This window comes from Homalodisca vitripennis, chromosome 1 (genome assembly GCF_021130785.1).
Source record: "Homalodisca vitripennis isolate AUS2020 chromosome 1, UT_GWSS_2.1, whole genome shotgun sequence".
NCBI lineage: Eukaryota > Metazoa > Arthropoda > Insecta > Hemiptera > Cicadellidae > Homalodisca > Homalodisca vitripennis.
The window spans coordinates 116,994,697-117,022,607 of NC_060207.1; the positions used below are offsets into that span (position 1 = coordinate 116,994,697).

At 33.9% G+C, this 27,911-nt stretch overlaps 3 protein-coding genes across 4 annotated transcripts; 1 reads left to right on the plus strand and 2 right to left on the minus strand.

Annotated features, from left to right (window-relative positions):
- On the minus strand, positions 1-891 carry LOC124352706. The gene has a single exon (XM_046802326.1). The coding sequence runs from the start codon at positions 889-891 to the stop codon at positions 1-3; it is 891 nt and encodes a 296-aa protein (XP_046658282.1).
- A 1,139-nt stretch (positions 892-2,030) lies between these two features.
- On the minus strand, positions 2,031-4,522 carry LOC124352718. Its single transcript, XM_046802351.1, has 3 exons — positions 4,519-4,522; positions 3,153-3,396; positions 2,031-2,499 (listed from the first exon to the last, which is right to left on the minus strand). Exons 1-3 carry the CDS (start codon positions 4,520-4,522, stop codon positions 2,031-2,033), a joined length of 717 nt encoding a protein of 238 aa, XP_046658307.1.
- Positions 4,523-4,906: 384 nt separating this feature from the next.
- On the plus strand, positions 4,907-14,455 carry LOC124370109. 2 transcript variants are annotated; one of them, XM_046828402.1, is made up of 3 exons: positions 4,921-5,214; positions 8,676-8,741; positions 14,131-14,455. In XM_046828402.1, exons 1-3 carry the CDS (start codon positions 5,077-5,079, stop codon positions 14,245-14,247), a joined length of 321 nt encoding a protein of 106 aa, XP_046684358.1. In that variant the 5' UTR covers positions 4,921-5,076; the 3' UTR covers positions 14,248-14,455. The 2 variants fall into 2 exon arrangements, with proteins under 2 accessions (XP_046684364.1, XP_046684358.1); XM_046828408.1 differs by lacking the exon at positions 8,676-8,741 and having other exon boundaries at positions 4,907-5,214.
- Positions 14,456-27,911: the final 13,456 nt, after the last annotated feature.

Genomic DNA, 27,911 nt, shown 5'->3' on the forward strand with positions numbered 1-27,911 from the left:
TTAAATTTTTGACAAAAGAAGTTTTTTTCTTTGCACACTTGAAAGTGCAAACCTGTTGATGATTTCTTCATTTGAGATCTGTTTTAGAATTTCTTTCTCGCAAGAAAGAATGAGCAAGCTTGAAAGCCAACTATCCCCCATGGTGCTTCTTAGACGATTCTTAACTATCTTCAACCGACTCATAGTTCTCTCAGCAGAACAACTTGTGACTGGCAGAGACAACAGTATCCTATAAAGTATACTGAGATGAGGGAATCCTGATAGATTCAATAGGCACCTGTATGGTCTAATAAATCCTCTTTTCACCCAGTCGTCAACATTTTTCTTTTTCTTGAACTTGTCAGTCACTGTAACGTCCTCCTGTTCTTCATCTTCATCATGGTCAGAACTTAAACTATCCTCGGGGTTAGCAGTACTGGTTCTCTCTGATTTCTTCTTCTCAGACATGACATCAGAAATATCTATGTCCAAGTGAGTAGCTTTGTAAACATCAATGAAGATGTCTAGTTCATCTACAATTAATTCCTTGTCTAGATTGTAGTATTCACAAAGATTCTCAATTGAAGATGGATTACATTTTAGGCCTTTTTTCTTATCATCTACCATCTTCAAAATTCCATCATGAGAAAAATATCCCATCTGCGACACCATAGCCAGAGAACTTTCTTGAAATCTGTCATTTAGCTGGTTGTAGAGAGAGTCTAGAACGTTGAAATAAATATCAACCTTTACTTTCTTAATAGGGTCTTCTATGCATTCCTCAATTGCCAACTCGTCCATGAATCTTTTCCTTTTTCTGATTCGTTGTCTGGTGGGTAAAGAAATGTTGTGTTCTTCAGGAAAGGAAGTAATGCCACTTTCAATCTTTTCCCACGCCGAATCTTGGCGCATGAACGCCAGTTTTTCCTGTGTTTCTTTAATAACTTTTGGGACTATACTGTAATCAATGGTAGGTGACTGAAAACAAATTGTTATGGGAGACAATATTTTGAACAAAGAAGATGCTATGTATATTGTGCTTATATTTTCAAAATCTGTCATTTGCTTTATGAGGCCTATTGCTTTGGCTTTGGTGTTGTTGCCAGAATTCTTGTCAGTCGACAAATCTTGCAATGTATCTCTTATTGTTTCAAAACAACTCACAATGGTTTGAAGGGCGTCAGTTTTACTCGACCAACGAGTAGTCTGTACTCTTTTTAAGCGTCTCTTGCTTCTTTTTTCCCCCTTTTCTAGATTTTCGAGCAAAAGGTGGTGTCTCCTGTGGCCTGACATGAAAACATACAAATCTTCCAAGAATAAAAACAAATTCCTCATTTGACAGCATATATCAAGGGACTGCTCTACAACAAGGGCGAACCTGTGAGAGCAGCACCATACATAAAAAGCTTTAGGGTTTTCTTTTGTGACTAGTGATTTGAGACCTTTGAACTGCCCTCTCATGTTCCCTGCACCGTCCATACTCTGGCCCACTATAACTTTGGGATCAAGGTTTAGGGCTGTTAAGCATTTCTTTAGCTCTCTAAACAACATTTCCCCGGATGTATCCCCACTTGTAAAAACCTTGACCAAGCGCTCTTTTGGTTTTACGTTTGATATTGTAGTTTGTTGTGTATCATCCATGTGCTCAATGTAGCGAACTATGATAGTGGTACATTCTTTTTTACTCACATCCTGGGTAGAGTCTAGTATAATCGAATAAATGTTGGTTAAATTCACACTTGTTACAATTTTATTAACTACCACGTCACTCATTGTATTGATAAGATCAAAAATATTCCTGTAACTCAAGAAATTAGATCCCAGTCTTACATTCTCAGCCCTTGCTCTATCAATTTTTTCAAGGTAAACTCTCGCATCTGGGCTATATTTTCCTATAAGTCTAAATAACCCTAACAGCTTTCCTTCTAAAACATCGTTTTTGCGAAAGGCAATCATTTCCTCACTCAAGTAACTACAACAATCAATGACAACTGACAGGACTTCTCGGTTTTGGTCAACTGCTCTGTTACATTGTTGAGCAAGGCTCGAATCTATTCTCTTTTGTGAGATCCATTGAATTCTGGCAACCTCTGCAGATATATGATTTTTGGAAGTCTCGTGGAGTAAAAAATCTCTTTCTCCTCTATGCTCTGTCCACCCTCTGTAGCCGGTTGTTCCCCATACAGACCGTTCAGTTGGAAGTGCAAATAGTGTGCAAGGCAAACAAAATACAGCGTCCTTTTTTTACTGTACACTAGCCACTTCCTAGGTTTCACACTGTTATTGGGCAATATACAATTTTTCCACAGAGGATTAAATTTTCTTCCACCCGTTGAAGGAAATTCTATTGATGATAAGTCTTGATTTAGAGCCACATTTATGTCTTCAGGAGGAAGCTTGAGGTTAGCATATGAAGCTGGATCACTGTGATCTTCATTAGATGAAATATCCGAGTCTGGTTCATCTACATCACTTGTTCCAAAATTGTCAGGTTCCTGTTCTTCCAGTTCTTGGTTTGATCTACAAATATATACAAAATTTGTTTAGTCTGTGAGAAGTTATTAAGCCCTAAGCTAATAGGTTTTAAAATTCTCAAAAAATGGTAGGCCTATTGCCTATAACTTCCAACATATGCCTGAAGAAAATTAACCCTTCTATGCACGCCAATTCTATGCTCTACCCGTCGATAGATAAACAACCAAGAAGCTTCTGAACTCTAACGGGACTTTGGCGAACTACAACAATATTCAGACAGTGAAGAACGTCAAGAATGTTGTACACGGTTATATTTGTATTCAGTATTTGGGTCAAACTATTTGGGTACATAACTATTAGGCCTATGTTATAACCTAACCTAACTCCACAGAGTGCTGAACAGTACCAAAATACCTATAACAGTGAATACGGCAGAACCAAATCAGACTTTGGTTTGACTCCTCAGAATACAAGCTTGGGTAAGTTAGGCTATACCATACATTTTACAAGATATTATGTTTTTAGGTAGGTTGGATACATAAAGGCTTAGTATTCGTGTTAATCGTGTTTGCCTTTATAAAACAATATAACAGCCTGCGCCCTGCGCCTAGGCCTAGACATATTAAAGTTTTGACTAAGTAAAAACCGTTTTTGCCTCTTAGGTTTACATTAGTTAGTTATTACAAAGTTAGGCCTACCTTTGTGTTTCTAGTTCAGAGTCTGTGACTTCTAGTAGTGGTAGAGTAATTGCATCAGTCTCGATCTCGCTGGTAGATTTATCTTGGAAACTTTCTGATGTTGGCTCAAAAACATCTTCATCTTGGTCTTGGGTAGGCCTACTCGTCAAAGTATGAGGGATGTCATCCAGGGATGTAGATTGGCTTGGGCTTGGGTCTGGAACGTATTTTTGCCATGAGCCGTTGTCGACTTTTATTTCAACCACTTTATAATTGATTTTTAAATTGTTCTTAAACTTGTAACTATGTTTCTTCTTACAGTGATCCAACCATTTGTCTTTGCGATGGATCGTGTTGCAGATCACTTCTAGGCATTTAAATTTGTACAACGTTTTTGCTCTCTTAGGCATCTTTAGTTTTAGTTATGAACAAATCACAAATCTACAACATAACATAAGACATACCATACGCATAACAAATACACGCACATTCAACCTTCATTAACGTCCGTATCCGAGCTTCTTCAAACGAGACAGTTTTGTTCTGTTGCAATAGGTACTCAAACTCAAAACTCACGACTCACATTCACATCAGTACATCACTAACGGCTGTGATGTGACTGTGACAGACAGCAGACGGCAGACAAGACAGTGTTGCCAGTTGAGCCACTGCCAACCTAATCGCCCTAAACAAATAAAATATTTCTCTTAAGGATTTACACGGAGATCCTGGAGTTAGTTTAAACGGCGGAATAATATTTAGCTATGGCAATTTCGATCTTGAATCTTGATGATATGGTTAAATGATTAATCAGTACTTTTAACTTAACTGTTGAGTATAATTCTCATTTCTCTGGTTATCGTCATGGTTTAAAATGTTAACATAAAAAAAAATCATGCCCCCCCCCAAAATTTTGATGGCGCAATTTGCGCCATGCCCCCCCCTTCTGGGCACCCCTGCTTCCCAGTGGCTCCCTAAACTGCGCGGTGTCCCTCAAAGTTAGTTGCCTTGGCCCAATTTTATTCAACGTATACACATCTGATTTTCCAGACTGTGCACAAATTTGTGCTGAACATATGTACGCAGATGACTGTCATCTACATTTGGCGTTTGAGCATGCAAAATTGGAGTCAGCCATTAGGCAAGTCATGCATTCAAAATCTACAGTCCATGAATGCATGAATGGTCTTCTAAATGTCTTGCCATATGGGTCAACCTGAAAACAAACGTACATTTCTCCAAAGATTTTAATGATTGGAAACATTCTTTTAATCATAATGCCAAGGAGATTGAACAATCAAAATATGATCATCGTCAGTATTGACTTTTACGGAAACCAGTAGAAGCGGTGTACCCAGTATTAGTGAGGGTACATTTGCTTGTTTACGCATAGCGCAACATAACTAAAAACGGCACTGGTTAAGCCAACCGTTAATTTAACAAGTTTAAAATAAAAATTCCTTTACCTTTCAACACGATATTTTTATTGTTAGGAAATGAGCGCGAGAATTATCAAACAAATTAACCAAATATATTTTAGTCAGCATATCAGTTCGTGTTAAATCTAAATGTTGATTGAAAAATTTGAGTTTGATGCCAAACATGTTGTGTCTTTGTGTAAAACCAACTTTGCACCTCTCTTAAATAAGAAACTTAAGTATGTACCAAGACGTTGAGAGCCAAATCTCTGAATCGACTTTTGACATATATACTTTCCATTCTACAGGAATAGTATGGTGGCCTCCTGAGTCCAACTTCTATTTGGTCAGCCTTGTGTTATGCCAATTAACCAATCGCACTTTCTGTCAAAAAATTGAATTGAATGATTGAATGTTGTTTGTTTACACCACAGTCCACAACATGGTTTGGTTATATCTGTAGTAAAATACATAGTGAATTAGACTTAAACATCTTTATTTATTAATATTATCTTACTTTTAAAATTATGGCTTCTGCTTCAAGCACAAGTGCAAGATCATTATTTGGGGAATCTAAATCTAGGTTGGCTGATCGAGTTCAAGTAAATGTTAATAATATTGCCTCTGTTGCCAGACAAATTCAACGGGGGTCTAAGTCCAGTGAGGTAATTATATTTTGTTTGATTATGACACTCTTTGAATAATATTTACTTATTTAAGACCATGGATCTAAATCCAAAATTAACAATTTTCTATAGTCTAGTAGCCTACTTTTATTTTTACAAACACTGTTATGTGTGTTTTTGTACACTTCATAGTAGGCTACACAAATATTAATATCATAAGGATTTGAAATTTATGTTATAGGCTATCACAAATAATCCTTCTATCAGGAGACTTTAAACCATATTAATCTGACTCTAGAAATTTTATATTTTACTGTTAATTAATTTAAGGGATGTGTCTTGTTCTTTGCCATCAGCGTAGGGCAGCATTGATGACCTCCCAAAGCCTGTATACCATTTCCCATTATCCAACTATTTTTACTTTTACAGGGGTGTTCCTATTATCCAATTGCAACCAACATATATCCATTATATCCTCAACACGCCCCTTTTGTCAAAAGTGGGGTGTAGTATAATAAGAGGCCACCAACACAATCGAATTATGATTATCGATACTATCAATTACAATTTACGTATAGATATTCAGGTACTTTGGGATTATACCGACCACACCAGTATGAAGAACACAAAAATAGAAATTTATAGAAACAAACATGATAGAACGAAAAAAACAACTCTTCAATTACAAAATTACAAACTAACAAGCATTTCCAGGTATTGTGATCGGTATTGTTGTCGCTGTTATCTTATCTTTCTCGAGAATCCTGATTACGGCAGGCCGCGCGGCATCACGTGATTTGCACGGTACATCATTGCCTTTCCATTACAATTCAATTTATATTTCTGATTAGCCCCTCTAGAATTTGATATTTTACTGATAGGTACTATCTCGAGGGATGTTTTTCTTTCGTCGACATCAGCGCGGGGCAGCACCGAAGGTGCTGCCGAAGCCCGCGCTGATGGCCGGAGGCACTCGCATTTTGGGTGGCGGAATGTGACAAAGAATAAAAACAAGTTTTGAGTGTTTTTTTAATAAAAAGTTTAGTTTGGTAAATGTTTGTTTTTGTTGAATTTTTGTGTTTGGAGAAATGTAGAGGTAAAACACGGAAGTACAACAAAGCGATGCACCAGCTGAACGGGCGGCGAGACTCTGCAATCACGTTATCTACTAGACGCTCGACTTTGACCTCTGTCTGAGGATGGGGAGGTGTTTGCGATAAGACAATTCCTGTTTTATATTGACGAAATATTGTTCTACTACGCTAATCTAGTAATCAGTAGAAACGAAATGTGAAATAACGATTCATGTCTGGGTGTGGTCGGTATAATCCCAAAGTACCGATATTCAAAACAATCATTCCCATTTTATTTTATTTACCTACCAATTACACTAGTGACCTCATTTCCAGCTGTTTTTATTTAATTTTGTATTGAGTAGATTAGTGACACTGGCAAAAACAAGGGTGATGAACATGCAGTTAATGTCTCAAAAAGTATTTTTAAATATTACACAATGTTTTAATGAACTTGCTCCTTTAAGTCTGAATTGTCCAATTTGGATTGATGAGATGAAAACTAGAATTAAAGTTGAAAATCAAATAGTGTTTCACTGCAAGAAAAGTCAGAACAAACACAACATATAAAAAAATCAATCTTGAGAAAATATTTAGTACAAGTACTTGTTCGACCACACCCTTTACGACGTCTTTCCATATGGTTTTTTAAGCCTCCCAAAGTAAGTTGAGGGGTTGCAAAATGTTTGGTTTGTTTTCCCAAAAATAAGAAATTGGACAACTTTTATAAAAGAGGAGTCATGGTACCCCCCTTCAAGGAGGAGGAGTATGGGGATAAAATGTATATCCTATATTTACTATTACTTACTATTGGCCATAGGAACACATCTGCAAGATTTAAAAAAATGGATAGTGGAAAATGGACTAACCCCCAGAGTGCAACACGTGCTGGGGTTAGAGGCATTAACTTAATCCTTTAAATTTGCCGTTTGTAAGAATTACATTAAACTGTTATATACTTCTCAAAATTCTTCAGATATACAACTTATTATATATCATTGTTTTTAGAATATTCCAAATAACAATAATAAATTATATTCATTAATATTTTCTTATTTTCAAAAAATATTTCTGTGTTTGAATGTGCTAGATTTTAAATTTTTAATATGCTTTATAACTTTTGCACGATCTTATCATATATGTATGAAAGATTTATAAAAAATCCAAAATATACAAAAGTAGCACGATTTTATCCTTACTTACCCGAAAATATATAGTTTTAGTAACTTTACTTAAAAAACATTTTTTTAGCAATTTTTGAACTTACATTAGCGCAAAATCTAATTACATTGTATTTTCAGCATTTTGTACAATTTTGCTTTATAACACTGAAATTCAGCCTATATTTGTCTTATTATGCATTGTTTTCAGGAAAACTAAAAGAATAATAAGTTAATACTCGCTTATTATTGATGCTATAGTTTTTTTATTCACAGAAAATGTAACCTTGAGCAAGCCTCATAAGGATGCCGGTTCCAATTGTGCTAATAGTTTTTTCAAATCGTTAGATTTGTTCGTAAAATTAAGTGTAACTTCATCAGCCATGTTACTAATAACAAAAATAAAATGTAAACTAAAAATAAATAAATTACACAGACACAGAAACATAACAACAGCAGATGTAACTAATAATACAGTTGGTCCGGTTAGCTATTCACAGTCAAAACCGTTGCTTGCACAAGACGTTTCTTCTAACGATACAAAGAGAAAATAAAGTTTGATTTATTGAGTAATATTATACCTCAATCATTATTAGCTATTAGCATTATTAGATACCTCAATTATTCTGCCATCGATTGATATTCGGTTTTAAACCGAAACATTAAAAATACCCTAATAATAACCGATTTCCGAAACGTCTGCTTACTGCCGTATATATCTTCTATTGCACCACTTAAAATTTTAGAAAGATATCTTCTAAAATTTTAAGTGGTGTTTTAATCAAGTCAATACATATTTCGTACCATAAGAAATGAAAGAGTAAGGGCCTGTTCTCTAGGTGGATGATTGATTACAAAAATATGGCTTTCTTCACTAGGCATATATAAGCCTCTATTACCATAAATAACGTTAATGTCAGCCTACCCAACTACAAGTACCCTTTTTCGAGGCTGTTTATTTAATTTGTAGAGCTTTCCGTGTAATTGACTTTAAGACTACAGAGACCTTAAATGTTTTCTTTTGTTTTTCTTTGATTCACTTTCTAAACATTTTCCATTTCATAAAACAAATAATGAAGCTGGAGCCTAAAGTAAATATTTACAAAGCTAATAGTCAGTAATATTTAAATCCTAAATTAAATACACACTCTGGCCTAGCTAAAATGGTGTAATTTAACAAGTCTAGGCTTTGACTAGTATCAACAGGTTAAGCCATGGCTGGTACAATACTCCCAGAAGATCTGTAGAATTTTTTTTACTTTTACAGATAATAATGCAGAGTGTTCGGACGACGCTGGCCCTTCAAGAACATGCTATTGATAATACCGAAAATGTAAGCACTGAGCTTTTAATCTAAGTTTTGTTACTATCTAATTATGAATAAGTTGAAACAAATTATAATAAATAAGAGTAGAATTCTTGCTTTAGAATGTCATTTTCATGTTAGAAGGTGAAACTCACAAACTGGTCTTACCATGAGCTAGTTGTGCAGTTGTTTTCAGAGGTTCTTCAGGTGCTCTAGTAGTAAATTGTAGATCTTTCGTCCATCATAAGATAGTATTTTTGCTGCATTGAGTATTGTGTTATAGTGGAATATGGTAATCACTTGCTCTTTTGGTATTGTAGGATTGAATGTATGTTCTCATTTTTACGCACTTACAAGTTTACCAATTTGCGTGGCCACTCCATTAACATACAAAACTGTAATTTAGAAGTTTAAATTTTTATGGACCTCTCTACAGCGTTCCATTGGGTGAGACTGGCAATTCTTCTTATATCTTTTTTGTAAAGGAAGAATATTCTTCAGAAATAATTTATTCGTTCTCTCCATTCTCATCCATCTGTTTCCCACAAAATAGACCATACTTCATAGGGGATTATACCAATACATGATAGGTACTCTCTGAATCAAAAAATCTAAGGTTAAATCTTTACTTAGTGTATCATATGAGTGGTCTAGTAAAAGTCAACACATGTGGTTAAGCCTAAAAACTTTCCTGTCCTATGGAGATGTCAGGGATTTTTTACTACATCTTCTGTTCTTGATTGAAATTTGTGTACGTCATCAACAGTGGGTCTATGGCCCAGTCTCTTTTGAAGCAATACTGAAGTGTTTAACCCACTAAAACCAAGGTAGTAATTTCTTAATTTGAATTAAAAAAACTTATAATAATTTTTGTTCTGTTCATCCCTAGAAAAGATTTTTAACTCTTACTGGGATTACAGAAGAGGTTTAGTTCAAATCCTTCAGGTATATTCCAAATTTCTGTTTTTATATTTAAAGAAACAAATTCCCATACTTGCATGGACCGTAAATGTCACTAAATTTTGTTTAGGTGTGTAAGTTATGATCAGCTTACACCCCAGCACAACTCCCTAAATTTAAGTGGGAGTTAACTGTCCCGTGACACGTTCCAGTTATAAATTTAAAGGAGGTCATGGGGAGAATTTCCATTTGCGCATCACTGTATAAATAATAGTACAGATACAGAAAAATGACTGTTTATTGTGAACAACTTGTCTATAAACACTGGTTTTCAAGAAACTGAACATGAACAGATTTATAATTTATTATCCTAAAGCAGTACCCAGGTCCTGCTTTTTGAGCTGTAATAATTGAATCTGAAGCACCTCTTCACAAAAGTGAATCTATGTTAGGCGTGAATACTCTCCTGGAAGACCTGATTGTGCACCAATTTCTCATATAGATAATGTGGTTGTCCTTGTACAAAGTGTAGCAGAAACAGTAAGGTTTTGGAGTATATTTTGCTGAAAAACACTTATGTTGTTATTTTGCTATGGGAAATTAGCATATTAAGAAGTTTATTAGAGAATATATATATATACGTAGAGTATTCACTAAAACATGTCACAAACTACTATGACTGATAATATTCATCGTTCCAGACAAAAAAGTCCTATAAACATAGGTCAAAAATGTGTTGTTTAGCTGCTAGCCACCATTTTGTAATTTCTATTAAAAAAATTAATAACTCTAGAACTAGTAAAACTACAGATACCAAAATTTTCACGTAGGTAGAAGTAATTAAGAAAACATTTTTTTAAATATTGGTATTATTTGCTTTTATATTAACAAAATGGCGTCTGTTGAACATTTTTAAGGTCAACTAACAAAGACAATCTAGTATAGGTAGTTAAAAAAATATATAAAAGATAATATTTTGTAATTTTTATAACAACTCAGTGGTACTTGTTACAACGAAATCCGTCAACACATAAGAGAGCACGATCACTTTACAGTTATATTTGCACAAGCAAGGAGCAAAAAAGGTATCAGCTGTTTTGCACAAGCTATAAAAAAAAATGTCAAGCGCTAACTATTTTGCAATTTTTATAACAATTCTAATGATACTTTTTTCAACGAAAACCATGAACGCATAATAGAGCATGACCACCTTAAAGGCAAGGACAACTTTGCTCTCCGCTTTCACTAGCCGTGAGCAACAAACATATCACAGTTGAGAGGTGTCAGCAATTTGTTGATCCCGGGTTGTGCAAGTATATATTTAATGTAGTCATGCTCACTTAGGAGGTGACAGATTTCGCTGAAAAAGGTATAGTTTGAATTGTTATAAAAATTACTAAATATGTGGTATCTTGTATATTTTTATAACTATACTGGTTGTTATGTTATTTGGCGTTAAAAGCTTTCAACAGGTGCACATTTTGTTAATATTAAACAAAATCACAACCACTATTTTTTGATTATGTATTACTACTTATGTGCAAAGTTTGGTAATTGTAGCTTTACTATTTATAAAGATTAATTTTTAATAAAAATAACAAATGGTGGGTAGTGGCTGAACAACACATTTCTTGACTTATGTTTATTTGCACTAGAATATTTTTAATTGTTATTATTGTTTGGACATCTACAATATTATAATAGGGGACGATTTCAATGTCAAGTTTGATATTACAAAAAATACCAAAACAGCAAAATATTTTCTTTCTGTTTTAAGATAGTTTAACTTTTTCCCTTTAAATAAAAATGTAACTAGAGGAAAAATTACCTTGATACTATTTTTTAAATCAAAATTTGTGTTTCTTCTGTAATTACTTAACCATTTCCTTGTTCATACCATGAGGTGTACTTGTTAATATGTTTCAAAAGGATACATCTGTTGACTCAAGAAGTCTCTTACAACATGTAAATAGCATCAGATATTTGTAACATTGAGCCTGATGTGTTTAATACATTTTTTTTCTTGAATCATCAAAAGAAATAAAAAATAAGGTTATTAATCCCAATTTTACTTTTACTTTTGATGATTCTATAGATTTAAGCTCTAATGATGGTTTAGTACAATTGAAGTGGTCAATGGTAACTACAAATAATGTTCTAAATGCTGTCAAGAGAATGAGTGGTTCTGATAGTCTGGACATATACAGTATGTCTAACAGTTCACTGAAAAGTATTATTAGTAATATGGCTGAACCTGTGACATCATTAATGATTAATCATCTGCTTCATAATGGTATGTTCCCTGAGATCAATCTCACGAGTACGTCCAATTTTTAAAAGGGGCCCTAAACAGCAATCTCAAAGCTCCCAATTTCTGTAATTCCTGTACTAGGTAAATTAATTGAACCATTAGTTTGTAAGCAAATTCTCTCTTTCTGGGAAATTAATAACCTTTTATATCCTTCAAAATTTGGGTTAAGAAAGGATAAATCAACTTTAAATACATAAGGTCAACTGATTAGACTAATTCACTCCGACTTTTGAGGACAAAAGCTATGTTCAGTCTACTTCTGTGACCTGAACAGGACCTGTGATTGTGTTGATAGTAAAATTCTTATTTCAAAATTAAAATATGGATTTTCTGGGCCTAATCTAAATTTCTTTAAATTGTATCTCAATAACCACAAGTAATTGGTTTATAGTAATGGTAAATGGTCGAAAGAAGCTGTTGTGGAGTGGGGTATTTTACTTGGCTCCGCTTCATCCTAAACTCCCCACTTTTTTTAATCAATATATATGATTTGCCTGATCTATTGTCTCTAAAACCATATTATATACTGATGATACTACACTTTAATGTCAGTCAAAGTGTGCATGATCTGGAACAGTTAGCAAATTATATATAAGAAAATTCATAAAATTATTGCTTTTATGCAAATGGTTTTTAAGTACAAAAACATATTTAACTTACTCTTAAGCATGATTTTGGTTCATTGGATGAGGGCTTTTCAGTCAGAATTAGATTTTTGGGTATCAATCTTGATAAAAAGTTTTTGTGGGTAACACATATTGATTGTCTAAAAAAAAGAGGCTAAACAATATTGTACAATGAAATTATAAATTAGAAAATTAGATAAGAGATGGATATTTTGCATTTTTCCTATCAGTTTTTTTATATGGGTTAATTTTATATGGTAACTGTACCAGAATTTCAGAAATGTTAGTTTTACAAAAGAAGGTAATTAGGGCTCTTAAAAAGTTTGACCATAGAGAGCATTGTAAACCTCACTTCAAATATTTTCTTTTCCAAACTGTTATAAATTTGTACTTGACAGACTTGATAATTTACATACATAACAATCCAAATTTCCTAAATTTTAAACACAAAATTCATGAACACAACACTCGTAATCGAAACATACTGAAATTGGACTCTTTCGTTTAAGTAAAACCCTAACAAATCATATTGTAGTGTCCTTGAGAGTTTCTTCTTGAAGAAAAAGATTTGCTCTTATCCCTTTGATATTTTAAAAGTAAGTTCTATTCCTGATTGTTAGAGAATCCTTTTTACAATTTAAATTAATTCTTCAACTCCAAAAATATGGATTTTTAATCATGAACTTTTGATTTTTGTATTTGTCAATGATATAGTATATTTTTATGGCAAATAAAGAAGGTTATTATATATATACTAAATATATATATATATATATATATATATATATATATATATATATATATATATATATATTTATTTATTTATTTATATTCTGTAATACCAATCAGCTTCAATACTCTTTTAAGTAGGTCAAAATTATAAAAAAAAAAACTGAAAAATCAGTGTTAATGTTTTGAATTTTCGGTTTCCCAGAACCCTTAATCAGAAACATACTAATTAAAAAAAAGATAACTCAAACCAATAATTAATAACATAACTAAAAAGGAATTTTAACAAATGAATGCCATAAAAAGCAAGTTTCTAATCGGCTTGATTGTATAATATTTGTAAATGTTTACATAAAACTAAAAGTTTATATAAAAGAAGGAAAACAAAATCAGGTTCAACACATCTGGTTACCTTGATTTTAAAATTAATTAATGTGTGATTTTAACATTTCTTAAATTAATTAAATTAGTACTTTGGTTAGGATTTGGCTCTAAATTGTAAATTCTTTTTAGGTTGAAGCAATTTTCCTGTTTATTTTGATTGTGTAAATCACATGTGCAGACAATAGTCTCATAATTTTGTTGAACATCAAACCGATGATTGGTCATTCTTTCTCGTAATGGAGTAATTGTTGTAAGACTGCTTGCTTTTCACACTGTACAAACATCCTAAGAATAAGTCATGTTTACATATTTGATTCCATATGTTTTATTCCAATATGTTAAAAAAATTCTATCCTTTAAGAGAAATTTTTCTTGTATATTAAACAAGTATCAACTTTGCTAGTAAAAGCATTGCTGTGAGATCTGAAGTAAGAGTAGGTTTTTATCAGTTTACTACTGATTGCAGAACATCAAGAAACTGCAGCTGATTGCATCACACCTTGCCTACCAACAGGAGTCGATTGCCCGCAGTTGCTCTATGATTGAAGAAGTGAAGGAACAGGCTCAAGCCATGCAGCGGTAGCATCAATTCTTGTCACTCTACATTCATGTTAATAGACTTAGTAAAACACAATTTTATCGTGTTTTATGTTGATGTTAAAATCTATGAATTGATGGTATTTGAGATGTATTGAACTAATTCAGAAATAACATGACAATTTGCAAAAGTTTATATCATGTACTATGTTTGCAAATTACTACTAGGTTTTTTTTTTAGGGAGAGGCAGGAAAAATGCAATTACGCACGTAGGTGGCCAGCCTGTAGTGTGGGACTCCCCTAAAAACGGGTTTACCTACTAAAAAACCTCCTCTACTCTTTAGGATTCTAACCTGGGATTGTTTATCACATTACTTCAGGCTAGGCCTAAATTTGGCTTAAGCCCGTGGGGCTTGCTCCTTATCCAGCCGCTCGGTCAAGAGATCTGGGCCACTTCGCGGTCCAGATCGGGTTTCTTTTCCAGGAGGATGCCCCGGACAAACTGTGACAAACAATCCCAGTTCCCCTCATCCTCCATCATCTTTACGCAGACCATTTCCACCGAAAAAAACACCGAGTTTTCTTGTGGCCTCCAGGCGGGGCCTTTCCCAACGCGGACAGCGGAAGGTGAGTTCCACGTCGTCGGGAACGCCCGGGCAGTAGATGCACTCCGGTGAACCGGTCTTGCCCATCCGGTTCAGGTACGACTTGAAATAGCAAACTCAGGAACTGTGTGAGGTAGTATTCCACCTCGCCATGCCGCCTATCGACCCATGGTTGAACCTGCTCGATGAGTTGCGCAGTCCATCGTCCTCGGGTTTCGTGCTCCCAGCTGTGTTGCCACTGCTGGAAGGTTCGGGCATGCTCTTCGGATCTTGCTGCGTCCTTGCCGATCTCGCCTTGTCTCTGATAAATCGCCTTCCTCTCCCCTACCTAGAGCTTGACAGAGGATGACTCCGGCAACCACCAGGACGGCTGGCTCGGATACTGTCCGATAGGCGGAACACACCTGAAGCGCAGCTTGACGCTGAACCCGGGCGAGTCGCAACCTATAAAATTCCTTGGTAAGAGCGTCTGCCCACACCTCTGCCCCTTAAAGGAGCACGGACTGGACTGTGGACATCAATAACCGTCTTTTGCTGAACCGAGGACCCCCGAAATTGGCCATCGGCCGAACGGAAGATCTTGTCTCTCCAGCTTAACTTGTTGTCCACCATGACTCCGAGGTACTTGGCAGCACACGTTGACTGAACCACTTCCCTTCCCACTCGCAGAGGGACGACGGTGTTAATTCTCTTCTTTGTGAGAATCACGATCTCCGTCGGACATCCGTTGACCACTCGCATGACCTGGATAGTAAAGAATTACTACTAGGGTAGCAATGTAATGTTTGACGTTAATGAGGAGGGTGAATATATTTTTAAATTACAATTAAAAACTGATGTAGGTGCTTCTTGTCACAGATTGATAAGTTAACACAAGATATTTGTTGTGATTTTAATTCAGATCATTAGCATTTTCATTAGCTCACCATGTTTTATAAGTAGATATTCCAGCACTATTTGATCAAAATTATTACTATTTATTGCTATTTACACATGTGGAAAGTGGAAACTCTTGGGTATGTGAAGATGTGTAAATCATAATTAAATGGATTTGTTAACCTAAGATGTGAAATATTTCTTTTCTAATAAATTTGTATACTTTATCTTATATGTTACCATGTAGATAGTAGCATTGCTGTGAGACTGAAGCAAGAGTAGAATGTAAGATATTGGATACCTTAATGTATCACCCAATAAAAGTTTGCAATAGAGAAAAACTTTGAATTTTCCCAGCAGTTATCCCTTTTAAATAAAAGAACTTCCAGATTGAAATTGTACTTAAATATTTATTTCTTTTGGATAACCAACAAGTAATTTTTTTTGTCAATTTCTACTTTGCTAAAGTATGGTTTCTTGTGAGCGGTCCCTTATATATCGCTCGTGGTTAGCGTGTAACCGTGCTTAGCTTTCCTCTTGTGATTCCTTTTGTAAGTGCATTTAACTTTTATGTAAGTGTAAACACTTCTCTTCTATTTAATTTTCAAACTACTTCCCTGCACTTTTTCTTCTCTTTCTCTGAACATCGTGTCATGTTTTGCTGTTTCTTTTCACTTTCCTTTTTCATTGTCCATTTGAATAGTTTTAATCCTGTGCATTATGGTGACAAAATTGGAAGCAATATATAAGTACTTTTAATTTATAGTTTATAATTTGGCTATACCCAATATTACAAGAGAAAGATACACATAAATAAATATATTTATTTTTGTGATGAAAATATAAAAATAATCTTACATTAACTCTATATAGTATACATTATAAATAGAACAGTAAAATCAATAAACAAAAATATATGTGATGTTCACACTAACTAGTATATTTATACAAATTAGTATCATGAACAATAGTGATGCAAAGTTTAAACTGCACTGTTGTCACTAAAATTCAGACTATTTACTCACCAATGCATTTCTTATATAGCTTTTTAAAAATGTATCACAGGATTTGAGTTTATGTGTAAAATTTAAAATCGATCGAGTTATGAAAAGGGGTTCAATTTAAGCAATGTATTTTTGAGTCATGACGTTATACACAAATAGTGTGAGTTTGCAAGCTAATAGAATGTATGTAAAAAAAAATATTTTAACCTGTAAACCTTTACATAACATGTACCCATTTAAATACATCATCCTGACTATGTCTTATAATAATTATGTCTTAAGTAAAGAATTAACGAACACGCAAGGCATATGCTACCCATTTTAAAAACCTTACTTGAAGTTGCACAGCATATACAACAACAGCTGCACATGAGTGAAATGGCATGCAACATGCATTGTAACAAATTACTTGAGTGCGTAACTGGCCAATGCCATCTGCAAGCAAAAATACATAAAAAACTTACACGTCTATTAGAACAATTTTACATTGCCAATAAATATGTACTATCACCAGATCTAGAATTTTTACGACAGCAACATTGGGATGACTGAAAATTTAAAAAAATCTTTCACAAAATACGGGTAAGATTATTGCTCAGTAATAGTGTATGGTAGAAAATGCCCCTTTGGATTAAACAATAAGTATATTGTAAGAATAACGTAAGACACTAACTTTAAGTATAACTAACACCTGTCTGTATATAGGTCATTTACAAAAATTGTATTCTCAGTAACATTTTCAAATTTACAAAAGTATCAAATATTTAAGTATAGGGAAACTACATAAATATTATCAACATCAATATGTCACTCTTTAAATAAATAAAATTGCAGTTACAATACAGTTATTAAGTAAGTTGATAGTTTTTATTTCATAGAGTTTTAAATACTCTTCTTTGCTGACGGATCTCTATGCACTTTCCAAGTATTCAAATACTCCTGCTAACTCTAGTTGCTTCGTTTTTTGTATATCAGATTACTCAAGTAAGATCACTCTTAACTTACAATACTTTTAAATCTGCAAGAAACTTTTACTTTTAAATATGAAAAGTTCTACAATTTTCTCAATCTGAATGCAGCAATGTACTTGAAAACCCAATTTTTTATTAATGCATTTTAATTTCCAACTAACACAAACATATTCTTAGTTTCAATATTGTATCACCATATGATATTGTACATAACCTAATTAAATCTATTACTATTAATGTCCTATTCCTTTTTTTCAAAGAAATTTTATTGGAATAGTTGCTTAGCTTAATTTAATAATCCACTCAAACGAACAACATTGGATATTATATCATACACAAAACACTAGAAGCTGTGCTGATTATTGATTTCTGTTCCTAATTAATCCAACAAACTGCTATATACTCATCAATGAAGCGAAGCATCACTCACCACAATGCCAAAAATATTTTAACCTACGTCCAACCTATTTTGTTAAGAGGTCGGAATCAGATAGCCTGTGTTATTTGGCTCTAAAGAAAACTTTCTTTAATTGGATACAGGCGAATATTTATATTTTTTATCTAGGTAACCTTGATTTAGAGTATAGGTCCAGCTTGTTGGTTCCTTCATCTTCAACCTAAACATATACATAAATAACAACGGAGAAAATCTAAATTTAAAAACTGTTTTCATTGCAAATGATATCCTTTAATAACCATCATCTTCAAGAGGATGCCAGACATGTAGCAGAAGGATGTGATCAATAAAATTACAATGGACTTAGATATGACTAAACTCGTTGGCCAAGGCTATGATGCATGCTCCACATTTAGTGGACATATAACGGGCATCTATGAAAGATTTCAGCATCTATATCCAAAGGCTATGTACGGCCCACAGGTTAAATTTTATTTTAAGTGATTTACTTAATGTTCCTTGTGTAAGAAACTATCTAGGTACTGTAAATGATATATCAAAAATTCTTAGGAATAATTTACAGCCTAGTGATGCATTGAAGACCAATATTTCTAATCTAGTCCCTGAAAGTGGAAAACTTGCCTTTTGAGATTATGTCAAAGTCAGATATTCTTTATTGCCATGAAACATAAATACATGCATTGGCTTGTGTCTAAATAACTATTCAAACATAATAATTTAATTTATTAGTAACTATCATGGTACATGACATAGTCCGTACAGAATAAAAACATTTTTGTAATAAAAATACCTTAAACTTCCTTTTATAACTGTCTAGATCTAACTCTATTCTTAAAGAAGTCCGGTTAGGTGTTGTATAATACTATAGCATTATAAGTGTAATTTTAAGAAAAAGGATGTTACATGGAAAAGCATATTTAATTTATTTTTGTTTCTAATACTGCATTTAGATTGTAGTAGAAGAGCTGAAAAATACTACGGTTCTGTTAAAAGAAATTTGTGTTTAAATATATAACTGCAAGGGAAAATTATGATTTTAAATTTCTCCAAAATAAGTTTGCAAGACTCTCTCTGAGGAATGCCAGCAATAATCTGCAATGCCTCCTTTTGTAAGATAAAAATACACTTGTATTAGTTCTTTCTGATCCCCAGATTGCCAAGAAGTGTTTGTGAAGTGTGCAAAGTATAACGAAGTACAAAAATTCCGGAACACATTTTCCATGCTACATTGTTTATATGTGAGGAAATATTCAAATTCCTGTGAACAGACAGACCCAAGAACTTAAAATTGTGTTTAAAAATTATTCCCAGGTCATCGACCCACACACCGAGACTATCATAGCGCTTGCCTGTGATTGTGAAATCTTGTAATTTGGTCTTACCAGTGTTTATAGTCAAACCATTTTTTTCTAAACCACTGGACAATCATACACACACATTTTAATCTCCAAGGCCTCACGACATAGACTGTCTAAAATAATAATGTGTTGTCTGCAAACAAATACAAATGGGCATCTGCAACACAATTCCTGTGTGAGACTAGGTTAATTGAGCGGCAGGACACCATCAATACTTTACAAATACAAATACAAATGGGCATCTGCAACACAATTCCTGTGTGAGACTAGGTTAATTGAGCGGCAGGACACCATCAATACATTTTTGGAGCTCATTCCAGATATAATAACCAATCTTCAAAAGTTGTCTGAAATTAAACAAAGCAGTATTATCATCAGCCGCAAATCTTCTCTCAGGAATTGAGAAGAGTAGTTTTTTAATCTCACTAGTTAAGTTACTTGCGATTTTTTTTATAGTCACACTTTGCCCTTATCAAATACCTTCTAAAGGTTGAAAATAGTTCATCCTTCCTTAAAGGATAGGTTTATGATGTGTGTTAACGGGGTAGTGATCTCCTCTTAGCAATGTTTAAATGGTTTTGAGGAGATATTGTCCAATCCTAAAGATGGTTTTGATTTTAAGCCACAGATAAGTTTTGAAATTTCAGATCTTGTCAGGTTTATATGATTTCAAGCAGATTTTTAAGTTCAAATGGTTCTGTTTCTATATTAGGTACTGTATAGTGACTCTGGGTGTTATCTGCAGCTGTACTGAAATGTTTGTTTAGATGTTGTGCTACCAGGAGAGGATCTTTAATCAACCTTTGTCTATTACCAACTCTGTAGGGGTTGAATGCTGTATGTTTCTGCATTTCTTATAGTTAATTACATTCCAGACGTCTTTTTGTTTTTTTTTCTGAATTTTGAATATAGTTTGATGTGGTTTCTTTCTTTAAATGCTTCAGTCTAAGGTCATAGTCCTTCTTTGCTTGAGCTGTAATCACCTTTACAGCCAACTTCCCACTTTGGACCTCATTTCCAATGCCTGAAGTTAAATATGTTTAAACCTGCATGCTTCTTGATAGATTGTATTTTTTTAACAAAATCCTCTTTTTGGTCTAGTTTTTATCAAGGAGTTCTGGGCCCTGTTAAGTATGTGATTAAAATTATCATATGATTCGTCAAAAGTCAAAGCGTTATAGACAGTTTGCCATGATTCATCCTTCAGGACTTGTTTCAGATTGTTGAGGTTTGTCTGGGAAACAACGTCTTGTTGAGATCGGTAGTACTTTATTTTGAGTTTCCGAGTTTAAATGGCAGATCGGGGCATTGTGACCAGATAGACTTGTTGCTACGATTTCTGTCTTCATGTCGTCATTGTGAATGTTAGTGCATATAAAATCAACAGAAGTTGAAGTGCTGTGTATAACTCCGGTTGGTGGGAGGCGTATCCTTTGGATGTTGTGGCTAATCAGCATGTTTATTAATTCCTTATTACCCATATTATCAGTTAAATCATCTACATTTATATCCCCCATAACAACAGTAGGACATTTCCATGTGGGTATCATGTCCAATGTCTTGGATATGGTGTCAATGGCTATGTTTAGACTACTGTTTGGAGGTCTGTATGCTCCTAAAGGTAGGTTTGAGTTTTACCAGAGTTAATGAGAGTTCACAGACTTTTTCAAATGTGTTATTTGTAACTTCTATATTTTTATATTTTCAATTTTATTTTCAAGGCTGTCATTCACGTAAAAGGTCACATTGCCTTTTAGTTAACTTCTCTTGAGGAACCGCCTGCTAGATGGTAGTTGTTAATTCTGGTACTAGTTAGTTCCTCACTTCGAAGACTGTGTTCCTTCAATAAATCTAAGCTGGGTTGTTTGTTTCTAGTAAATCATTAAGTCTGTCTTCCTTTGAGGTGGTTTATGTTTTGAACCAGCTACAACAAAAAGCATTCAAGCGAAAGTGTTTACACAATATGTTGTAAACGTATATTTTGGCCAGCTTTTGAGGTGAAATGCTCGTCTTTTGTGGCGGGTATTGGCAATTAAAGTTATACTTCACTAAGTAATTCCTACATTTTCAGAACATTATCATACTAGCAGTTACCTGCAGCTTTCCACCCAGTATTTCGTAGGTTTTGCACCTGTATGAGCACTTCTGGTTTGAGTAATTATATTTCTGACACCAATCATGAGTTTTCCTTATTCCCACAATCAAGAAAATATGGTAAAAGTGTATATTTATGGTCATTTTAATTTACCTAGATCTTAGTATTTTTTTGTTCCAAAGCTGATTTTGCCTCCCTCCCGATCAAGAAAATATATAAACATACCCAGCTTTGAGAAGCCTACTTCTGTCAAAAGACAACTAAAATAAGTTTCATGATCGTCTTTAAATGTATATTAAAAGTTACATTACTTTCTCTTTTATATCTGCACTGCTAGCAGTTACCCGCTGTTTTGAATGCCATTTAGGAGGAGTTGCATGTGTATGATCACTGTTGGTACGAGTGAATTTTATTTCTGACGCCAATGTGGGTTTTGCCTTGAAGCTACGATCAAGAAAATAAATCAATAAGTGTATATTTATGACCATTGTAATTTATTTTGTTCTTAGTATTTTTTTTATTCCAATGACAACTAAGATGGATTTTATATCAGTCTTTAAATTTGTAGTAATAGTTAGATAGTAACTTTGTTTTTTATATCTAATAATTTATATGTCCTAAAAATGTACAGCTAAAAGTATATTAACGATTACGCTATTTACGTGTTTGTTTCTTTATAAATTGAATAATATTTTTAATATTTCAGAACATTTAGAGCTGAAATTGATAGTTCAATACAGAGTCCGGTAAACTTTCATCTAGCATAGTTCTTGCCAACAGTTTCAAAAGCAATCTTCGGAGTCGATTTCTGGCCATCTTATGTTTTAGGACATTTTCCAAGGTAGATGAGAAATTTTAAAATGGGTTGAAAACTTATAGTTACTCTTTAGAGAATTTACAAACTCTAAATGTTAACAAATTGAAAATAGTGGTTAAATTAACTAAACATATGGTTGTGCTGTCTTAAAACAATGTTTACATAGAACAGTTGATTACGTCTGACAGGCTCTTTCAATTCATATTTCACAGCTTTAGAGACGAAGATGGGATTTTTCACTACTTTACGACCAGTGGGGCGTAGCCAAGAGAGATTTTCACAATAAGAACAGACCTACATTCATTCCAGGGACTGTAAGAATGTCTATGTAAAATTTCAGTACTATCTGTTGAATATTTTACGTGAAAAACTAAACAAACAAACAAAGGCACTTTCGCATTTATAATATTATTATGATTTTTGTACATGCTGGTTACACTATACCAATACTAACTTAAAAACATTACACCTAATACTTTATTACCCTTCAGTTACTTACAAACGTTTATTACATTAGTTGCAGGGTTGAGGACCACTATTTAAAAAAATTCTGGAGTCTTCTCTTACGAGATAACATTTAATGATCATACTCCTGTTATAGTTGTCAACAGTGTCTACCTACAATTTCCAACCGAGAAGAGACAATTGCCTTGCACTGCATCTCAAAATTTCCAAACCAAAATCAGTGATTACCTTGTACTAATATCTTTAAGCAGTTTTATCCCGACATGACAACGCATTATTGTTTATAGTAACACACTAGTAATTACTCACAAGAAAAATTGCATTGCTGTAAATAATCGAATACTCCTACTAAATCTAACTGTTCCAGGTATTTGGGTAAGTGGCGAGTGCAAAAATATTTATCATAATACTTCCTATAAATATTTTGGCTCATTTTCCTTTGTGAAGAACGGTTGTAAATTGGAAATAGAGTTCTCACTGTTGAGTGGTGGAAATATTGCCACCAGGTAAATAGCTAAAGGGCTTAATCTTCTCTCCTCACTCTTGACATATTCGAAGGTCAAAAGTTCATTGCAGTTTAATTCTCTCAATTTGTTGTTGAAGGTTTCCACGTACACGTGATACAACTCGTTAAGTCTGTGTCTTCTCACCTGGTGAGTCGCACTAGTCCAGATGAACCAGATCAAGTCATTTACTGGAGAGCTATAGCGCACCAGTTGAAAATCCAGAAGTCGGATGTCACAGACTTTGCCCACCCTGTCATACTTGAACATCATGTTACATGGTCAAGGATCCCCTTGAGTAAGGGTGTTCATCACCGGATTTGGTTTGTGTATTTCTACTAAGAGGTCCCAAATATGTGGGGAAGCGTCTTTTATCAGTTTGCTGTACATCTTAAAGTCATTTATCTTATCAGTGCATTCACTCAAAATATTAAATCCGTTCCTTATTAAATTATGAACAAGAAGTGAGACGCTTGCTAAATCATTCGAAAAAACCTTTTCGTTTCCAATACTCTCAATAAATGGCGGATTACTTTTATGGACAGCAAATGACACTGCATGCAGAGTAGCTGCTATTGTAAAGTATAATCGGCAATGATCAAAATCCAGCATTTTAGACTTGTTGGCCATTTTGAACCCTTTTCCCTTCAGATCTTCAAGCACCACAATGGCAGAGTTTGGAGAGAATAGACTTTTTGGAGGTAATTGAGTGTTGGTTAATTTATTGGCTTCAGGAATGAATTTAGTATAAAATAGTGTCTCACTTGCAATAAATGTATTTGACAGATCTTTCATATGACCTTCGGGTAGTTCTGATTTTATTATTATTGATATAAAATGTGTATCAATGTCTTCAGCATGATTTTTGAAGTTAACTTGAACTCGGAAAGGACTGCTGTTAAAGTTCTCTCCAGGGGGAACTGCTGGTGACGTCTTGTAACTTTCTATAATAATATCTTGGTTTCCTTTCTCATTCCTCAGACATTCCGTCAAAAACTCATAGGTGAGAAAACTTGGAGCTGATCCCACCTCCATGTTACCTGGAAAATAGTGTTCAAAATCATTATCAATAGTACTTTACATCAGTGTAAAATAATATAACATAAGTTTCATGCAAAATTTCAAGGTTATAGTTATCTTCATTCTTCTGATTTTCTGCAGACAGACTATCAGACAGAAATGAAATCTGTTGAGCTTCCAAACAGACAGAGGAGAAATTGTACCCCCTCCTGAGTGATAAGGCTTCAATGGTGCTTCATATGCACCATCATTGAACTCATCAAACTACAGTACATACAACAGTTTTAAATGCATAAATCCCCCCTTAATTTGTTTCCACGATCCCTCTTAGCAGTTGCTAGAAGACCATACTAACCAATTTGTGGACAACCAGCGGACTTCTCTGTCCTTTTCAGTTACTCATCTATTTATTATTTTGCTGCTGGCTGTTTTCTTAAACTTAATGAGTGGTACTATTTCAGATAATGCAGAGCTTCATAAGTATTGATGTGGTTCATCAACTATGGCCTCAAGAAAATATAAGTTAAAAATATTTGAGATGCATTCCGTACAGTGCATTTAAAGAACTGTCCTAAAACTGTCGGGTGAATTTTTGAATACTGTCTTTTGTTCTCCAAGCACATAACCGCCAGTGAGCTCAGGGAACATTGAAGAAGCTGTACTGTTGGTGGAAAATTTCAAGTTTTTGCCTGAAACCAAGCAGCTTCAGATAGTTAAATCTCAAGTTTTTATAACCTTTCTTAATGTTTTCCAGCATTTGACAATAACGCCCCAAAGCGTAATTTTAAATTTCAGAACACTGCCTTAAGGTTTACAAAAACCAAATAAAGAATATCACACACACCAACATCAATTCGCCAAAGGTTTCATGCCTGTACAGAGTTTATAAGGAACTGTAGCTTAACCCTACAAGAGACTTCAATTTAGTGAGGACTTCGACCTTAACAATGATCGCTGAGCGTTGTGTTACTTTTTCTTCTTACTGTGTGTCCTTCTGTTAACTCCAAGGGCAATTTTCAAATATTTTGGTCCATTGCAATGAACCTTTCAAACTATTGTCACCAGATTTCAACAAACTAAATTTTATATAGCATTCAATGCCTACCAGTGTAATTGATTAAGGGCTACCCCTAAAATTTTCTAGTAAAAGCAGACACATTTGGAGCCCTATCTTTCAACGTTATAAAGTATCGTTAACCAAATAATAATTGATTGTGATCATAAAATAAAGTGTAAAATATAAGTTTTTGTAGAAGAGCCAAGCCACTATTCCAAAATGTTGTATAGGACCTATAATGTTAAACTTCAGATTATTTTATTTGCTTGAAAAACATCTCATAAAATATGTTTCAAGAAACTTGGTTTAAATCAGCCTGACATCTCCACGTTAGGAAAGAGAACTTAGCGGAGAAGTTAGCAGGTAAAATATTTTCAGAGGACTTGCTCACGTTTTTTAAGAACGAATCTCATAAATAAGAGTACAAAAGAACAGTGAGCCTGGATTGCCGTGTGAAAATGTGTCCCTTTAGGAAATTATCCTATATTAAAATCACATATTGAAATTTCATATGAGTTTTAAGGTAAGTTCAATCACCTTGTTTACAAATTGATTTATTGTGGGATTTTCTAATTGCCGTCATTGTTATCTATAAGGCCAATGTAAAAATGTTTCTTACCTCTTAGTCAAAAACTTACTTACTTGTTACTTATACAAAAATTTAACTTGTGCAAAAATTCAAGTCTATAAGATAGTTTATTTTCGAGATATCGTGCAGACAGATAAACATGCAGGTAGAAATGAGATTGTTCCAGCCTCTCGAGTGATAGGTTTCACTAAGGCTCTGCCAATAAATGTGAAATTCGGATGTTTGTCCTTCTATCGGACAAAAAGTATTACATACAATGTTTTGAAAAGGCCAAGAACTTTGTTTATGAACACTAGAATAATATTTGTGTTAAACATCTATATGTACTTTTTAAGATATAATACAAGCGTACTTCATCATTACATATAAGACCTAACTATGTTTAAGAAATACTTCTTTGAAAAACCATATATAGTCTATTATATAGGGAACATAGTTAAAATGGAGTAAAAAGGAGGCTTACCCTACTAAAGGAGTCCAGAAGTTCTATACAGTTGGTTCAACCCTTGATTTAGTATTTACAGATCAGGATTTAATAAATTTAAGTGTGCCCCTGGGAAAACAAGTTATGGTCTTTCAAGTCATGGCAATATAATCATGCACCAGAAAACTCATACAAATGAGGCCAAAAGGAGCAGAATACTTAATCCTCTTTGATAGCCAAGCTACACTAAAGGCACTTGACGCCTGCTTGTTTAACTCGAAAGCAGTTTGGCAATGCAGGAATGTTCTAGTGGGACTGGCAAAGAAGAACAGTTACACTCAGTTGGGTGCTGAGCCATAAGACATCATGGAAACGAAAAAGCAAATACCCTCATAAAAATAGGTTCAGAATCCCTAATGGTAGGGTCTGAGCCAGGCTGTGGAGTAGCTTTCTCCTACAGCAAAGCTCTTGGGAAAGAGGATTAGATCCTTTAACTGGAGTAGGGCCTCAGGATTGAGACAATAAAAAATGATTACCTCTCCCTATGCTAAAGGGTAGGCATCTCTCCTATATCAAAGTAAATAGGATATAAGAATGATAGTAGGTATGTTGCAGGACATGGCCCTCTTAGATTAGATTTCTTTATCAAATATGGAATGTACTGTTGTGTAAATTGTTGTTTTCCTATAGTTAAAACATTTGCAACAAAATAAAACCAAGAAATTATCTTGAATTTCAGTGCACTAGCATTATCTATTTAGTGAAACATTTAATTAAAACTAACCATTATTTTAGAGAGACAGTTGCCTTCCTGCACAGCCAAGTAGATCTCCTTGAACGTTTTCAAAGTCCATGGTTTTCGTAACTACAATTTCAAATCTTTGTAGAAATTTCAAGATATTCTTTAAGACATTATATATCCTTTGGTAAACTAAAATAATTTAATTAAGGAGATTACTTTCATTTATTTTATTATTATTATTATTTATCATTATTTTTTATAAAGATCAATTGTTTCCTGAAATGCTCCGCTATAAGATAAGCTATAATTTAAATCAACCAATGATGAATGAAGAATAAAAACATACTATGTTTAACACTAGTCCTTGTGAGGATATTCAGAACTGTGATGTTTTCTTCAAAAAAGTTACTGTCAGTGTTTTACTTGTATAGATCAAACATTTGAAGCTACAGGAGGAACTTTAGTGAGTTCTTAGTCGTTCTTGAAAATGTATTAAAAAAAATGTAAATATTTGTATTAACTCAATTCTGGTTACATGATGATAGTGATGCCATACATATTGAATGTTATTATAGTTTCAGATCTTACTATAATTCGAACAATAGTGATGGTATAGTTGTTTACTTAGACAAACCCTTGCCAGTGTCCTGCAATCAGTTGAGTCTTGGCTCTTGATGCAGCACTGAACCAACTCTCAAGTATGATAAATGATGGCCTAACCTCAGAGAAACCAATAGTGATAGTGGGAGACATAAATGTAGACAT

Excerpts from the sequence above, each read along its gene's own strand:
- LOC124352706 (XM_046802326.1), bottom strand. The coding sequence starts at position 891 with ATGCGCCAAGATTCGGCGTGGGAAAAGATTGAAAGTGGCATTACTTCC.
- LOC124352718 (XM_046802351.1), bottom strand. Across the intron at positions 2,500-3,152 it reads TCTGAACTAGAAACACAAAG|ATCAAACCAAGAACTGGAAG; the intron begins GTAGGCCTAACT and ends ATATATTTGTAG.
- LOC124370109 (XM_046828402.1), top strand. The coding sequence starts at position 5,077 with ATGGCTTCTGCTTCAAGCACAAGTGCAAGATCATTATTTGGGGAATCT. Across the intron at positions 5,215-8,675 it reads GGGGGTCTAAGTCCAGTGAG|ATAATAATGCAGAGTGTTCG; the intron begins GTAATTATATTT and ends TTACTTTTACAG. Across the intron at positions 8,742-14,130 it reads CTATTGATAATACCGAAAAT|AACATCAAGAAACTGCAGCT; the intron begins GTAAGCACTGAG and ends TACTGATTGCAG.